This window comes from Salvelinus fontinalis, chromosome 11 (assembly GCF_029448725.1).
Source record: "Salvelinus fontinalis isolate EN_2023a chromosome 11, ASM2944872v1, whole genome shotgun sequence".
In the NCBI taxonomy this organism is placed as follows: Eukaryota; Metazoa; Chordata; class Actinopteri; order Salmoniformes; family Salmonidae; genus Salvelinus; species Salvelinus fontinalis.
The window spans coordinates 9,227,055-9,245,203 of record NC_074675.1 but is presented as its reverse complement, the minus strand read 5'-3'; the positions used below and the strand labels follow the sequence as shown (position 1 = coordinate 9,245,203).

The window sequence follows — 18,149 nt, the reverse complement described above, 5'->3', positions numbered from 1 at the left end:
CTGTTGCCCTGGGGGCCACATTCATTCTTCAACGAGGTCTGGAGGGCCGCACTGAACATTTTCTATATTTCCTTGCGTCAAAATGTGCAAAAAATAGTCTTCTATCCATCGTTTTGGGAATTTTCGATGCGCCCTGACTGTTTAGTGATTATTAGCGAGCTGTACAGTCAAGAAACTGTATGAATGTAGATCCATTGACTATGCAGTGATTATTAGTGAGCTGGACACATAGCCAAAGGAAAGTAGGGGGTCTGCAGCTCTGAAAATTTGGATAAAAAAAAATATGACAAAAAAAAATACTGGGCCTTTACTAGTCCTGTATCAGGTGACTGATATAGCTAGCTGTAGTGCAGCCCCCCCCCCCCCCCCCCCCGGGCAAATATGTATGTTTGACACTCCTGGTCTACGATTACAGGGGATGGGAAGTATGACAAGACAGATTTAGGTACAGGTATTTTTGCCTTAAAGTAAATAATTCCCCCATTGAAATAGCCTACAATGGAACAAAGATGCATAGCCTCTCTCTGTAGATAAACAAATTCAGATTTGTTGAGCAGCTTTGGTTTATACAAGGTCACATTTGATTTGCATTGGGTGAATAGACCACATAACATTGTACTATTTTTGCATGTCAAGAGCTCGGGGGATCCACGATAATGTTATGAACAGTACCAGGGTAATACTATGCTGACGTGTATAACCTCCACGTGCACCGGAAGATCTTATTTCACTCTGATTACGCGTCCAAGGAATAGCCCCATCTGCCCCATTCATTTCTAATCCTGTACCCGGAAAAGTAACTCTTTGACGTGTATGCATGGTACCGTGTGTTTCCGGTATAGCGTGTGTTCACAGTTATCCAGCCTTTTCCTCTTGGGTTTCAATAGAACAGTCACTTTGGACTCCCGGCTCCTTACCTATTTCCCCCTAAACGGCGTATCTAACTTTGTGGACATGGCATCATCAGTTTCGGCACAGGCTCAGGCGAATCCTGCTCCGGTTGCGGCGCTCCAGAGAGGAATAGTCAAGATGGTAGGAACATATGGATGAAGAGTGTGGGACTAGGGATGATGCTAACAGCTTGTTAGCGTTCGATTAACGAGTTATAGCTACGATAGCCAACTTGTGGGGGATTCAATTTCTCATTGTCGTGGGATTTTACTTGTTAGAAAAGTACTATTCAATGTCGTGTTAAATGACAATGTTGGCTAGCTAACACCGTTAGTTAACTAGCACCACAAATTGACTCAATTCTGCAACAGTTTAGGGTTAGCAACGTACATTGAGGAGTTAACAGGGTTTGTGTAAAAGGTGCTAACTAACGGTACTGTAGTAAACATTGCATTGCGCAATGAAACTATTTTTGAGACAAATAAGCAAGAGGGAGTTGGTTGTCCTACAGAAGTGCTTGAATGAGGTGTTTAGGAAAATACCTTGACGTTAGTTCAAACACTCGCAAAAGAGGTTTCTATCTGGAGCCAGTTTAAGTTGCAACAAGACAACTTTTTTGCATATTAATTGTTGACAGATGTTAAATCATGACCCCCGTCCTAGCAAAATTGCTTGGTTGACCTCGGCTATGGGGTTCATGTAGCTAGGTAACTTAATGTAGCCAGATAAACCAGCACTAGGCTAGCTAGCTAGGAGTGTTCAAAGTTCGTGTCCTGATGAGCGCGTGCAGCTGTATCGTGGCTAAACAACTCTGATTTATGGTTCTGGAATGGAAGCTAGCTAGCTAGCAAGTATTATGTTGATTCCAATCTCCTGACACAACATCCAAATGGTTAGCTAGCTAACTTAACTAGTGTACTATCATAGCTAGCTAGCTTTCACGTTAGAGTATGTTCGTCAACTCGAACAATTGACACTACTATCAAAATAATATATTTTAGTTTGAGACGAATTAGATAAGTTACCTATTTCCCAAAAGTGTGGCAAAAATGTCAAACGAAAGGGTGACATTTTGCCTTCGGTGTAATTTGGCCAGCAAGTCCTGCTGCTCAGAAGAGACCACGAGAAACTGACACGTATTCCTCGCCCCCCTTAAACTCCCTCGGTAGTGGAAGCAAGCAGCAGTTGTAGTAGTATCTATAGCTACAGTGGCCCAAAGTAACACCAAATGATTTAGCATGCACAGTCTCATTCTACATCTAAGCGATTTCTAGAGGCTAGTACTCGGCTTGCTAAATCATTTGGGGTTACTTTGGGCCTTGCATTTAATCACATTCCCGATTTTTGGCAATTACTCATTTTACTTCCTCTCTCGGTGGGCCAGTCTATACCGTTTCCAGCTTGTATTCTAGGTGATACATGTTCTGTGTCTGTCATTTCCTGAAAAGCGTTTTCAGTGATCAGATTCAGACCACAGTTTATCTAATCTAGTGTGATATGTATAGGCTAGCTACAGCAGATATGGCTACAAGCTATCATACAACACTCAGACAATTCAGAGCTGTAGGATTCTTCTCCCACCCACTGTAGTTACTGACTGAAAGGCCTGTTTTTGAGTATACAGTAATTATAGACTGCCTGCCACGGCCTACATGTCCCCCATAGACGTATGTTTCCTCTGGAGAGGGTAAACAAGCGAGTGGTCACCTTGGGAATAAGGGAAGTGTGTGGTATGAGACAGTAGTTACAGTAAGGGATAGATTGACATTTACAGAATGGTTGGTTACCTGGAGGGAATTGGGGGAGGGTCATGCTTTTTCAATTTCAGTCAAGTGGAGGGTTTAGTAATAAAAAAAAGTATTTTATTTTTTACAACAATCTAATCTAGGGGAGGGTCATGTAATTGATGAAATATCAATTGTTCTCGGTGTTGTAGTATTAATTGCTTATTAGGCTATATATTGATGTGTGCCCTATGTCGCACCTCATCTCTGATTTTCTCCAAAATGCACTATCTTGTGTGCAGACTAGCCTATAGATTATGTTCTGCTCAGTTTGAGTGTGAAGATGAGGACTGGAGGTCAACTTTGATAGCTTGCTACTACTATAATTGATTTTGTTAAAAACAATCTGTTTCTTGCCCATTATGTATATGTCAGTTATTGGCCTCACAATAAGACAGATTCAAGTAACTTTGGTTGTGGTGCTAAAACTTGAAGATGCAGCCGTGGAAATGGACAGCTCATGGTGCTGAAAGTGGGCAAATTCGAGTAGGCATAATTCATTTCAATCGTCTTCATTTTAATTAGACTTTACTAACAACGAGGGCTTTGTATTGTAGCATATTTCTTCCTATTTAAGAAATAAGAGGTACCTGTTTGACAGATGAAATTTGGCAATTGCTCCACCCACCATGCACTCTTTAAATAACCTACCTCCGTGTCAGTGAAGGGCTGTTAAGTTAACCTAGAATAGAGGGGGCATGAGAGGGTATGCCATAGGCCTACCCGTTATTAAAGACAATGGGGAAAAAGTACAGGCCTACCCCTTGTTAGCTTCATTTTGAAGAAAATAAAACTGATCCGATGACACAATGCTTAATGCTAGAAATGAGCTGTAAAACATCCGCGAAAGACGTGATGGCGACGTGATGGCGATGCATATGGGGGTATCATTGTTTTGTTGCTTTGACATTTCGAGACTGAGCTACAACCTATAGCTGAGAAGAAGAAAAAATTGACTTTGTTTGGGAAGTAATTAAATTCTGTCACTATCAATTGATTAAGCTAATCACTTTCTGTACAATATAAGTTGTTTAAACCTGGACAGCTTTCAGGGAAACATTTGTGACCTTCTCTCACTGGGTTAAGCCATGGAAGAAAAGTAGCCAGCAGTTAAAGCTTACATTTTCTGTGTTGGTAGTCCTACTCTGTCTGGGGTGGAAAGGTAGGTCTAACTTTTGAAAGTAGCATGCTCAGATTCCTAATGACTTCTCAGATTAAATTATTTGCAAACAGGGACAGTTTAATTGTAAACAAGACATATGGATTTGGCATTGGAGAAATATGATCAAATTGATTAAAATTAACACATCGGCTTATCACTCTGTCTGTCATTTTGGTAATTTGTGTCGTATTCAAAAAATATTCAGCAAATATGTAGAATTCCATTAAATGTTTATAAGGCATTTTTTTTCTCAGACCTGCAAATATGATGATAGTCATGCAATGCTTTTACTAGTAAGGAGATCTTTCTACCTTGGCTCTTGTCTACAGTGGTCTGCGAACCCACAACCTTCTGGCCTGCGCTATCAAAACTCCTGCGTTGCCATGTAATGCTTACAGGACAAAGAACAGTTTCTAAAACTGCATATCTAAGGCTCTGGTCTGTCCAAGAAATGAGGGTAAATGACAGACACGTTCTCTGCTTTCCACTTTGTTTTAATTATTATTTTGGGTATAAGGGAGGGTCACTTGTTTTTTTCGAAGTGTTCTAGGAGGGTTTACGTCAAATATGGGGCTCCCGAGTGGTGCAGCGGTCTAAGGCACTGCATCTTATTGGAAGAGGTGTCACAACACTCCCTGGTTCAAATCCAGGCTGTATCGCATTCGGCCGTGATCGGGAGTCACATAGGGCGGCGCACAATTGGCCCAGCGTCATCCGGGTTTAACCGGGGTAGGCCGTCATTGTAAATAATAATTTATTCTTAACTGACTTGCCTAGTTAAATAAAGGTTTAATTTAAAATAACTCCCTAAAGAGTTATTTTTAGAGGAGATGATTTGTTGTGCAGCATCTGGCTGGGTCAGATGGAAGAGCATAGAGAATAGTAGTCTGGGTTTTGAGGGCTCTTTCCTGAAGATTTGGCTCTTTGTCACATGGCTTACAGACTCAGTCCCACTAGTCTTGGTGTAACCTTTGTCTCCCGTTCTTCACTCCTTTCCTTCAAGACCACAAACCTGAGCAGAACAGAGATATTGGCCTATTTCCACTTATCCAACCCTTTCAAATGTGTGTCTGGGAGGAAAGGAGACGAGGAGGCAAGCCAAAGCCACTGTGTAGATCGGGACACAGCTCTTGAGCAAACAGTAGGGGTGTATTCATTCAGAGGAGGCTGGTAGGACGAGCTATAGGAGAACGGGCTTATTGTAATGTCTGGAATGGAATCAATGGCACCTTGTTTCCATGTGTTTGGTACCATTCCATTGAATCCATTCCAGCCATTGCAATGAACCTGTTCTCCTGTAGTTCCTCCCACCAGACTCCTCTGCGTTCATTATTTGGATTCTGTTGCAAAACGTTTATCTACCGCTGGTGATGAATCACTACTGGAGCTTAGGCCCCTTTCCGTTCCTCCTGTTCTGTCTAGTGGTGTTCTGAGGAAGGAGTCACTCTTCAGTGGGGAAAATCTTTCAAGATCCCAATACTTCATCGTCTGGGGTGTATTAATTCCGCTGATTTGTGTTTCTTAAACGGAAGAAAGCGAAACGGGAGGGACCTACCTGAATTGGGCTGATATAAACTCTTGTTTTGCTCTGTTTGCATCCGTTTGGTTCTAAAACGGTTTCTGTAATGAATACACCTCTGACGCTGGTCTGACAATACTTCTCACTACAGGAAAAGGCACTTTATTTTTGATTGGGTCAAACCCTGTCTGAACTGAACACTCAACACCAACCTACCACTAGACCTATTCACTGTCACGGCTGTTAGGCCTATATTAAGCCTGGCTCTACTACCATTATTACCATTATTACCACTCACCACTATCACTGCCTTCATTACCACTCGCCTCTGCCGTTATTACCACTCGCCGCTGCCGTTATTGCCACTCGCCGCTGCCGTTATTACTGCAGTTACCACTATTACTTTACCGCTACTACTGCTGCTATTATTACTATTACCACTATTACTTTACCACTACTGCTATTATTACTATTACCACTATTACTTTACCACCACTACTACTGCTGCTGTTATTATTACTATTACCACTATTACTTTACCACTACTACTGCTGCTGCTATTATTACTATTACCACTATTACTTTACCACCACTACTACTACTGCTGCTATTATTACTATTACCACTATTACTTTACCACTACTACTACTGCTGCTATTATTACTATTACCACTATTACTTTACCACTACTACTACTGCTGCTATTATTACTATTACCACTATTACTTTACCACTACTACTACATTTACATTTAAGTCATTTAGCAGACGCTCTTATCCAGAGCGACTTACAAATTGGTGCATTCACCTTATGATATCCTACTCCTGCTATTATTACTATTGCCACTATTACTTTACCACTACAACTACTGCTGCTGTTATTACTATTACCACTATTACTTTACCACTACTACTACTGCTGCTATTATTACTATTACCACTATTACTTTACCACTACTACTACTGCTGCTATTATTACTATTACCACTATTACTTTACCACTACTACTATTGCTATTGCTACTGCTTATTGCCACTACTATTACCGCTACTGCTATTACTACTACTATTTCAAATACCACTACTGCTACTATTACTATTATCACTACTGCTACTATTACTATTATCACTACTGCTACTAATATTACCACTATTATCACTACTGCTATTATTACTACTGCTATTACTACTACTATTTTCACTACTGCTATTATTACTATTCCCACTATCGCTACTACTATTCCCACTATTATTATCACTACTGCTATGACTATCACTACTGCTATGACTATTATCACTATTACAACTAGACTATATACAGTCATTCTCTTTCACCACACCTGTTTTTCCTCCACCTCCATGGAATAGAGTTGAGTTCTGAGAGGATTTGTGAAAAAAATCAGCACAACCAAAACCTCTACTTCCATATCAGCCCATTAAGTCTCCGATTAGCTTATACCACTGCTACAATGCAAATAACCCTGGTCTGTCCCCTAATAGCCTAATGCTAATATTTACTGTGATGTTCCTCTCTTCCAGGTCTTGTCAGGATGTGCAATAATCGTGCGGGGCCAGCCACGGGGAGGCCCGCCCCCGGAGCGTCAGATCAACCTGAGCAACATCCGTACCGGAGTGCTAGCTCGCCGCGCCCCCCAGAGCCAGCCCGACCAAAAGGACACCCCTGACGAGGTGAGTTGAAGCACTTCAACCAATCACTGACAGTGGGCTGGTCCATTCATGAAGAAGAGTGGGGGGGTAGACGTTGTATTGAGATTCATAAGGGAAATGAATTTCAGGTGGCTGCATGGAGATGATGCTTTCACTTTCGGGAGCAGCATAATTAGGGTGGAGTGTTGTCTAAGAAATAGTGTTGGGTGTTCTTCGATCAGGTTCCACCTGCAGTGACAGTTATGTCATCTCTGATATTTGATACTTGTTGTCTAGTAAAGCTTATACAGTGCATTCAGAAAGTATTCAGACCGCTTCCCTTTTTCCACATGTTGTTACGTTATGTTGTAAAATGGATTAAATAAAGAAATCCTCATCAATCTACACACAATACCCCATAATGACAAATAAAAAAACGTTTTTTAGAAATGTTTGCAAATGCATCAAACTGAAATGCCTTATTACGTAAGTGTTCAGACCCTTTGCTCTGAGACCCGAAATTGAGCTCCGGTGCATCCTGTTTAAATTGATCATCCTTGATGTTTCTACAACTTGGTTGGAGTCCGCCTGTGGTAAATTCAATTAATTGGACATGATTTGGAAAGGCACACACACCTGTCTATATAAGGTCCCACAGTTGACAGTGCATGTAAGAGCAAAAACCAATCAATGAGGTCGAAGGAATTGTCCGTAGAACTCCGAGACTGAATTGTGTTGAGGCATAGATCTGGGGAAGGGTCCCAAAAAATGTCTGAAACATTGAAGGGGACCAAGAACATAGTGGACTCCATTATTCTTAAGTGGGAGAAGTTTGGAACCACCAAGATTCTTACTAGAGCTGTCTGCCCGGCCAAATGAGCAATCAGGGGAGAAGGACCTTGGTCAGAGAGTTGACCAAGAACCTAATGGTCACTCTGACAGAGCTCCAGCGTTCCTCTGTGGAGATGGGAGAACCTTCCAGAAGGACAACCATCTCTGCAGCACTCCGCCAATCAGACATTTTATGTTACTGGCTAGATGGAAGCCACTCCTCAGTAAAAGGCACATGACGTCCTGCTTGGAGTTTACCACAAGGCACCTAAAAGATCTCTCAGACCATGAGAAACAAGATTCTCTGGTTTGGTGAAACCAAGATTGAACTCTTTGGCCTGAATGTCAAGCGTCACATCTGGTGGCAACCTGGCACTATCTTTACGGTGAAGCATGGGGGGGTGGTGGTGGCAGCATCATGCTGTGAGGATGTTTTTCAGCAGCAGGGACTGGGAGACTAGTAAGGATCAAGGGAAAGATGAACGAAGCAAAGTACAGAGAGATCCTTGATGAAAACCTGCTCAGGACCTCAGACTGGGGCAATGGTTCACCTTCCATCAAGTCAACAACCCTAAGCACACAGCCAAGATGACGCAGGAGTTTCTGAATGTCCTTGATTGGCCCGGCCAGACTTGAACCCGATCGAACATCTCTGGATAGACCTGACAATAGCCGTGAAGCGACCCTACCCATCCAACCTGACAGAGCTTGAAAGGACCTGCAGAGAAGAATGGGAGAAACTCCCCAAATACATTTGTGCCAAGCTTGTAGCGTCATACCCAAGTAGACTCGAGGCTGTAATCGCTACCAAAGGTGCTTCAATCAAGTCCCGAGTAAAGGATCTGAATACTTATGTAAATGTCATAATTCAGTTTATTTTGAATAAATAAATAATGTTTTTGCTTTTTCATTGCGGGGTATTGTGTGTAGATTGAGGGGGAAAAAAACAATATATTTTAGAATAAGGCTGTAACATAACAACGTGGAAAAAGTCAAGGGGTCTGAATACCTTCCGAATGCACTCTGTGTCCCATCTGCCTTCCTTTTTATAAGGGAAAATAAGAAATGGTCATAGAGAATGATAGAGGCTGCGTGTGGCCGAAAGGCCGTATTAGCATGGGCAGCGGCATTTGAGGCCTTCCACCATTTTAATGTAGTCAACTGGGTGGTACATCCAACTTCATTGGCTGATCCCTCCTGGTGACTCTGTGGGAGTCATGGCCAACTGGGTCATCAGGAGGGATCAGCCAATTATGAAAAAGTGAAATTGACTACTTCAAATTGGATTGCGCTGCCCTTGCGGTCACAGATGCAAAGATGATTCCTATCTCTAGGGTCAGGGTCTGTAGATGAATTGTGGGTGATTGATTATTTGGTGCCACTAGTGGTATAACATTACCCGTTGATCATGGCTGTCTTCTTTCCCTTGCAGCCCTACGCCTTCCAGGCCAGAGAGTTCTTGCGCAAGATGTTGATTGGGAAGGAGGTATGCTTCACAGTGGAGGTCAAGACTGCTCTGGGCAGAGAATACGGCATGGTGTACCTGGGCAGAGGTGAGAAGAAAACCAGACACTTTCACAAGCCTAGCCACAAGTAGAGGCCAGAGTTACTTCTAGTCGGGGAAAAACATCCCTACATCAGTGGTGCACTATTTGTCTATATCCCACAGGGATATTTTTCCATTCATGGATAGGATTTCAATTCCCTTCTTGAGTTGACTGCATTTGTGTTGATCGAGTGAATGGACTCTTTTTCATGCGTGAACCCTCCACTGTGCCTTATACATCATACAACCCACTTTGCCCTTTACTAAAACTCTGTCTCTATTTCTTATGAGTGTTAAATCCTCTGTCTCTGTCTGTAGACACCACCGGCGAGAACATTGCTGAATCTCTGGTGAACGAGGGCCTCGCCACTGTCCGCAGGGAAGGAATCCGGGGAAACAAGTAAGACTCAGCAGTGCTGTGATATCACAAGCAACAGGGTGCATCAGTCTTTTAACAGGGTGTTGATTGATTTACCAAGGCTTTAATCAGCCCCATGGAGATTTGAAATGGTGGTAACCAGGGAAACACAACGCAGTCAATTTGTCACAGTAGAATTTGCTGTTACATTTGTAAGATGATGGACTAAACATCAGTCATCTGTCTGTGACATCTCTGATTTATTTTCCTATTGTGACATCGGCACACTGTCCACTTGCCGTGATGCCACAGAAGTGTAAAGTGTGATGTCACAATACAACACTTGCACTATGACAGAGATTAGAAAATAGTGTGACTATCACTGCGCTAGCTTGATGTAACAATGGGCTGCATGTGTTATTGATAAAACAATGCCACTGCACATAGATGTGTGAGTCCAGGTGGTGGCAGTGTTGCACTGCAGTAACATTGAGGTTTTCCCACTGATCGGCAGTCTCATAAGCCTCTGTCATACATAGCATAAAGCTCACCAGTCTAATAACTGTCCCAAAACACCCTTTCACCTCTGAGTGATTGATCGCCCCCTAGTGGGCTTGACTGGGCTCTACAGGAGTTCAGTGCTGTGAAACCCTGTTATCACTGTGGGTACCAGATGAATTAATAAATGGTCTGCCTGCATATTTTGGGCCTAATGACTCGTTTCAAGCATTCCACGCAATGGCTTGGAACAGGCTTTAATGTAAACGCCTCTACGCAGGCTGTCGTTTGGCCCAAATGGGGTGTCTATTATGGTGGGAGGGCTGGGAGACGAGCAGACCCTTATTCATTAGCCTGGCGATTACTCTTGACGATCACCCCAATCGGAGGGCGATGATGATTTGAAAAAGAGCGGGCGAGCACATGTTCCAAACCTGGCTGTCCGTGGCGCCCAAACTATGCCAGGAGCCAATTAACAGAAGGCCCGGGCTGCTTGCCAACCATCCTCTCCTCGCTGCTACGGCAAGCTGCTGGGGCACACTCACACACAATTACACTACACAGATCTCCTCTTCAAACACTTTCTGTTTCTTTCAAGGGAACCCAACCATGGGGCCACCACCACTGACTAAGGTTTTTGGCAGGCTCCTCCTGGCCAATGAGAAAGTAGGTTGTCTCTCTGACTGTGGCTGTTTTGTTAAATCACTGAAAGAGGGAAGGGAGGCGTTGTGGTTTATGTAACCACACCGACCGGCGGTGAGGGAATCCAAATTAGCATTGGTACCACTGCTTCACAACTATTGATCCTTTAAACTGCGATCCCCAGTGGCGTGCCTCTTCTGAACCATGTTCTTCAATGTCCAGTGCTTCTGTTTCTGTCTGCTGTATTTGGCAGATTTTCGGTGCTAGATACACTTGTAGAAATGTCATAGGTACCAAGCCTAGGCCTACAAATCGACAACTAGGCTATAGCCTGAAAGTTAAAAGAAGTGCTGCCTGTCTGTGGGTCGATGTTACAAAAATGGTTGAGACGTGTCTCTGTTTTGGGGTTTAGAAGTAAGTTTCCAGCTACAGTGCTGTGACCTAAATAGAAATATATTTAGTGAAGGAATGATTTTACACTATCTACTCACACAGTACCAGGTAGGCTTCCTCCTGTGTCTTCATTGATCTCTGATCGTCAGCCTAGTCGCATACTCGCAGTATCTCGCTGTGTCCGTTCAGTATCTGGGCTTGCCTCAAGCTTACATTCCAAATGGCACCCTATTCCCAACATAGTGCACTACTTTTATCCAGAGCCCTATGGGCCCTGGTCAAAATAAGTGTCCTACACTATATGGAATTGGCACGGCCTCAATCTGTGGTTTGTGCTGTTAGTCCTAAGTAGCTTAAGTGCAATTGACTTTCTGTAGGCTTTTTAGTCTGGCCCAGAAAGTTAATGTTCTCTCTTCTTGCTTCGGTAAGCAAGAAACCGTTTTATTTGTTGGGATTTGTGTCTAGAACAGTCGAGGAAGGAATGGGGGGGGAGACGTACTGGTGTTGTTGGGCGCCAGTCCAATGCTCCAATTAGAAGCTGTTTCAGAACACTCAGACGCTCTCTCTTTGTGTGTGTGTGACGTGTTTTAATTGAGTACCACTTTGTGCCGCTTTCTTTCTAAACCTAGCACCCACTCTCCCTTTCAGACAGCATCAATGTAAAAAGGCTCAATTTACACAGTGCACATTTCAACAAAGAACCCAGTCCCACTATCTAACTCTCCATTTCTCATATCAGTCATGGGCAAGCCTCACTTCTCCACTCCACAAAAAACTTGTTAAAAGTCTTCACACGACGACGGAAAACAATTAAGAAAAGGGAAAAATAGGCGGAAAACGCTGATGGTCTTTAAAGATAACGGTCGCCATTTTTGTTTTGAACCAGCGTGGAATTAATTGAGACATATCACCCGTCTTGCCTGCTTGAGGGAGTTGTTGAGTGCCATGTTGTCTTCAAAGAGCCCTCTGATCTTTGTTAGAGGCCCAGTCTGACAATCTGGTTATCAACAGGCTGAACCTGAAAGCTCATGCAGATGGAAGTGAAACTGGGGAGTTGTGTACTTGGCCATCTACCAGGTGTCTGAAACTCATGTTGGTGTTTAAGCAAATGGAGGAAGTTGAAGTGCCTAAGTTTTCCCCCTGAATGTCCCTTATGTTTTTGGTTGATCAACCATTGTGTATAAACCATTGCGTCCCCCCCAAGTATTACGTGGCCACTGGCCCTCGTGTCACAGCTAAATGCTCATTTTGAGGCTCTAGAAACACTGCATTTATTGAATTGGTGTTGCTCATGAAAGCATAACCATCCATTTGGGAACCATTGCTCTTTTTGACCCTAATTTATCTGAAAGGATTTAAAAAGCTCAACATAGCAGAACTGCCTTGTATGTCCACCTAGCCAGTCTCATCCGTTTAGCCTGGGGGTGGTAGTAGGACTGTCAGTGCAGCTAGAACTACTAACTAGTGGCCATGCAGTTCCAGGACTAGCACACCCTGAGAGGCTGGCAGTTACCCCCTAAGGCCAAGCTGATGATATAGAGAAGTGGACCAGTAATAGGAGGTTAGAGGTGTCACCTACTGATGCCCTAACAAGGCACTGTGCTGGGACTGGGCGCTGTGTCAGCAAAAATAACAATTTCCATTGTCTCTTAGATCTGTTCCAGCTACTTTACTATAGTTTGAAACCCCAGCCTGTGTGTAGTGTGTACTAACCACTTCTTGTCTTGGTGTGTGTAGTCCAGATCAGGCTAGACTGTGTGACCTGGAGGACCAGGCCAAGGCCTCCAAGAAGGGCATGTGGACGGAGGGCGGCGGCACCAACACCGTACGCGACCTCAAGTACATAATCGAGAACCCCCGCAACTTCGTTGACTCCATGCACCAGAAACCTGTCAATGGTAGGGCTAACACACAGTCATACACCTCATCGTTCCTTTTTAGAAGCCCCTGTGTGCACACAACACACAGCTGCATAATCCACCATTTTGGCTCGAGTTTACCCCCTCCGATGCCTTCATATCTATATCTGGCATGTAATGGCTCCCTAGATGGCACCTCGTGGGCTCATTATGTGACTTTCACCCCCCCTAATGCGTTTTTCTCTGTTCTGTCCGCGCCACCGCAGCTAACGGCCACTCCCTTTAATTGAGTGGAGAAATGGTGTGGAAGGTTTTTTTACCATTCAGCGAGACAGCCCCTGCTGTTTTTAAATGGGCAGTAGCAATCCAGCCGAATTGCTTTAAATGCTCCCTCCATTGAGTTCCGGAATCGGAATACTAATTTCTCCGGTCTGGAATATGGCGGATCACCTCATCAGACCTCGTTCATTCAGCCCCCAATCACCCAAAACACGATTTACAGCTCAAATGTAGCTGGCTTTCACACCAGAAGTGTCAGTTTTGGAGGTCAGGGCGACAACAGAAGAAGAGTGACAGAAGACATCATTCTGTAACCCACCAGAGCAGTATGTAATCAACAACATGCACTGTTAACACCCTCCATAGAGTAGAGGAATGAGGTGAAGGTCATCCTGTAGATGGATACATTTGACTACTGACTTTTAAGGCATAATACAGTATAGAACTGAATCCATAGAGATTCTATTTAAATTTGTATTCTAATTCTATGAATCTACTGTAGCACCGGCTTTGTGTAGAACTGAGTCTGCTTTACTTTAAAGATGGTAGAACCTATAAAACTGAATGATGAGGTCATAGTAGAAAGTTTCCCCTTGTGTAAACAGATGGTTTCATCGTAGTATTAAAAGTTTCAATTGAATGTATGAATAGTTTATTTGTGACCCTCGTCTCTCCTCCTCAGCCGTCATTGAGCACGTGCGCGACGGTAGCGTGGTCCGTGCCCTGCTCCTGCCCGACTACTACCTGGTCACGGTCATGCTCTCTGGGGTCAAGGTCAGTCTCTTTGACCGTACTACGACCATAGGATATGTGGTTCTGTGTATGGTCAACTTTTATATCCTTTTATAGACTATAGCATATATTCCTTCTGATTTGATTAGCGAATATCCTGTTAGTGTAAAATACTTGAAAGTACTACTTAAGTAGTTTTTTTGGGTATCTGTACTTTACTATTCCTATTTTTGACAACTTTTACTTCACTACATTCCTAAAGAAAATGATGTACTTTTTACTCCATACATTTTGAATACTTAGCAGGACAGGAAAATGGTCTAATTCACACATTTATCAAGGTCATCCCTACAGCGTCTAATCTGGCGGACTCACTAAACACTTGCTTTGTTTGTAAAGTATGTCTGAGTGTTGGAGTGTGCCCCTCGCTATCTGTAAATAAAAAGGGAATGGTGCCGAGTGGTTTGCTTTATATAAGCAATTTTGAAATCATTTATAATTTTACTTTTGATACTTAAGTATATTTTTAGAAATTACATTTTACTTTTGATTGTAAAGTTTATTTGAAACCAGATACTTTTAGACTTTTACTCATGTAGTATTTTACTTGAGTCATTTTCTATTAAGGTATCTTTACTTTTACTCAAGTATGACAATTGGTTATTTTTTCCACCACTGGGAATATTCCTATCTTTGTGCAGGGGTTAACTAATCGTACTACGTTTATCACTTCCTGACTCATAAGGTATGTGAGATGGAAGTGATGTTGGGATTTTCCTTTGTTACTTCCCTATTTGTCCATCCATCTTTTTCTATGACTCATAGTCTTTACCAACGGCCCACTGCAGATAACCAGTCTTTCCCTTCTCACACTTAAGATGTTACAGCTGTTTGAAGCTGTTCTTCTGTCTGCTTGGTGTTTTAGTGCCCAATCTCCCAGCTCTGTCTCCCATATCTAGTTTTGTATGTACTAGAAGGTCTATATGTCATGAATGTGTCTCTAGTTTCCCAGATATCTACTCTATTTTCTGTATTCTCACTCTTGGTCCTGTGTAGCTCAGTTGATCAGAGTAATGCCAGGGTTGTGGGTTCCACTTCCGCTGTGGTCACATACGCAAATAAATGCACTCCCTGTACTAGAAGTTGCTTTGGATAAGGGTCTACTAAATGGCATATTACATTCTATATATCCTCTCTCCAGTGTCCGACGTTCAAGCGCGAGGCGGACGGCACGGAGTCGCCAGAGCCCTTCGCTGCCGAGGCCAAGTTCTTCACGGAGTCGCGTCTGCTCCAGAGGGACGTGCAGATCATCCTGGAGAGCTGCCCCAACCAGGTCATCCTGGGTACCGTGCTCCACCCGGTGAGACTGACTGACCCCTCACCTATAACCCCTCAGCATTGTACTATACGCAACGGCTGGTCGCTCGGACTGTCGCTGTAAGCCAGAGGGCAAGCAAGGATCATTTTGAACGTTGCGGAAGTCTGAGGTTGTTGCACTTAACTGTACTGAAAACCTCACATTGTATGAGGTTCTCTGGGAATGTGTATGAGAGCAGGCAATGTATCTCTTTCTGTCGAAGTTACTGTTATCTTTGTTTCCTCAATAGTAGTCAACTCTATAAATAGTCTATCATATAAAGTATTGTACTCTATTCTATGTTCTGTCCTTGTTGTTTCATCTTCAGAACGGGAACATCACAGAGCTGCTGCTGAAGGAAGGGTTCGCCCGCTGTGTGGACTGGTCCATGGCCGTCTACACCCAGGGGGCAGAGAAACTCCGGGCCGGAGAAAAGTCAGTCCCTTCCCCAACCAAAACCACTACCGCAACACGGTCAATCTGTGAATGTGACCACAACCATCATTATCCTCAACCATTTCATTAACCAATCAATTAGGGCATGCGGCTAAGTGTGAAGACTTTAGAAAGGAGTCATTTCTTTCTAACTCGACGTGAGACTGACAGAACTTTGTCAGTGATCTGACAAAGGTTGGATTGGAGGACACAATCGCATGCTCACCGGAAAAAGGCTTGCAGTGTAAAATATATACATATATACACACACACACACACACACACACACACACACACACACACACACACACACACACACACACACACACACACACACACACACACACACACACACACACACACCCCCCCCCCCCCCAACCAACCAACCAACCGTTTGGGGTCACTTAGAAATGTCGTGGTTTTTGTCCATTAAAATAACAACAAATTGATCAGAAATACAGTGTAGACATTGTTAATGTTGTAAATGACTTTTGTAGCTTGAAACGGCAGATATTTTTATGGAATATTTACATAGGCGTACAGAGGTCCATTATCAGCAACCATCACTCCTGTGTTCCAATGGCACATTGTGGTAGCTAATCCAAATTCAGAATTTTAAAAGGCTAATTGATCATTAGAAAACCCTTTTGCAATTATGTTAGCATAGTGTAAAACTGTTTTGATTTTAAAGAAACAATAAAACTGTCCTTCTTTAGACTAGTTGAGTATCTGGAGCATCAGCATTTGTGGGTTCGATTACTGGCTCAAAATAGCCAGAAACAAAATTTTCCTTAAACTCGTCAGTCTATTCCATGCGAGAAATTGTCAAGAAACTGAAGATCTCGTACAACACTGTGTACTACTCCCTTCACAGAACAGCGCAAACTGGCAAACAGACGCCTCGCAAACAGACGCCTCACAAGTCCTCAACTGGCAGGTTCATTAAATTTTACCCTCAAAACACCAGTCTAAACGTCATCAGTGAAAACGCCAGTCTCAACGTCAACAGTGAAGAGGCGACTCTGGGATGCTGGCCTTCGAGGCAGAGTTCCTCTGTCCAGTGTCTGTGTTCTTTTGCCCATCTTAATCTTTTTATTTTTATTGGCCAGTCTGAGATATGGCTTTTTCTTTGCAACTCTGCCTAGAAGGCCAGCATCCCGGAGTCACCTCTTCACTGTTGACTTTGAGACTGGTGTTTAGTCATTTACAACATTAACATTGTATTTCTGATCAATTTGATGTTATTTTAATGGACAAAATTTGCTTTTCTTGCAAAAACAAGTAGTTTCTAAGTGACCCCAAACTTTTGTGTGTGTGTGTATATTCTTATTTGAGAACTAACAATCACCAAAATGAAGGTTAGATGGTCAGGGAAAATTGCAAAAACAATGAATTTAGCATTGTTGCTTTTATAATGTTTGAGCAAAAGAACACAGCATTAGCCATGGCAAAGTGCAGAGAATTGTAGGAAATTAGCTTTAAAACCAGCCATTTTTCTCTCAACTGCCATGCCCCCTGCTACACCCACCGCACGAGGCTCTTTTTGATCCAGAAAAAAACTCTGAAATATCACGTAAGTTACGTACGTACAGATCAGTGAGTCCCCCGAGGTAGGCAGGTAATTGAGAAGTAATTGACCAGGCATAAATCAGTATTGTAGTTGGTCTGAATCAGCACAGCTGGAGATGTGGAACTTTCACTCTCAGAATATCAATTGAGCTGTCTTTGCATGTCATTATCGTTAGTCTTTGAGTCGTTTTAGCATGGATTTGATTTCATATTCTGTATTGAAACACATAAATATTTTATATCAGATGATGGGAAGTGCTTATTTTTTTTATGTTGGCCTATTGCCTTTATATTTTTTACTAAGAATCATATGAACATGTATTTGTATTAATTTATCGGGAATTATATATACTGAACAAAAATATAAACGCAACATGTAAAGTGTTGGTCCCATGTTTCATGAGCACAAAGCTTTTCTCTGAAATGTTGTGCACAAATGTATTTACATCCCTGTTAGTGAGCCTTTTTCCTTTGCCAAGATAATCCATCCACCTGACAGGTGTGGCATATCAAGAAGCTGATTAAACATCAGGATCATGACACAGGTTCACCTTGTGCTGGGGTCAAAAGGTCACTCTAAAATGTCCAGTTTTGTAACACAACACAATGCCACAGACTTATCAAGTTTTGGGGGAGAGTTCAATTGCCA

General features: G+C 42.8%; 1 protein-coding gene across 1 annotated transcript in view; it reads left to right on the top strand.

The window, feature by feature from the left end:
* Positions 1-784: 784 nt before the first annotated feature.
* Positions 785-18,149, top strand: part of LOC129864973 (staphylococcal nuclease domain-containing protein 1-like) — a 47,638-nt gene continuing 30,273 nt past the window's right edge. The window contains exons 1-8 of the mRNA XM_055937337.1: positions 785-1,032; positions 6,894-7,043; positions 9,265-9,385; positions 9,697-9,778; positions 13,007-13,167; positions 14,090-14,181; positions 15,341-15,499; positions 15,825-15,931. Of these exons, the coding sequence (XP_055793312.1) occupies positions 814-1,032; positions 6,894-7,043; positions 9,265-9,385; positions 9,697-9,778; positions 13,007-13,167; positions 14,090-14,181; positions 15,341-15,499; positions 15,825-15,931 (1,091 nt within the window). The 5' untranslated portion in view covers positions 785-813. The remainder of the gene's footprint in view (positions 1,033-6,893; positions 7,044-9,264; positions 9,386-9,696; positions 9,779-13,006; positions 13,168-14,089; positions 14,182-15,340; positions 15,500-15,824; positions 15,932-18,149) is intronic.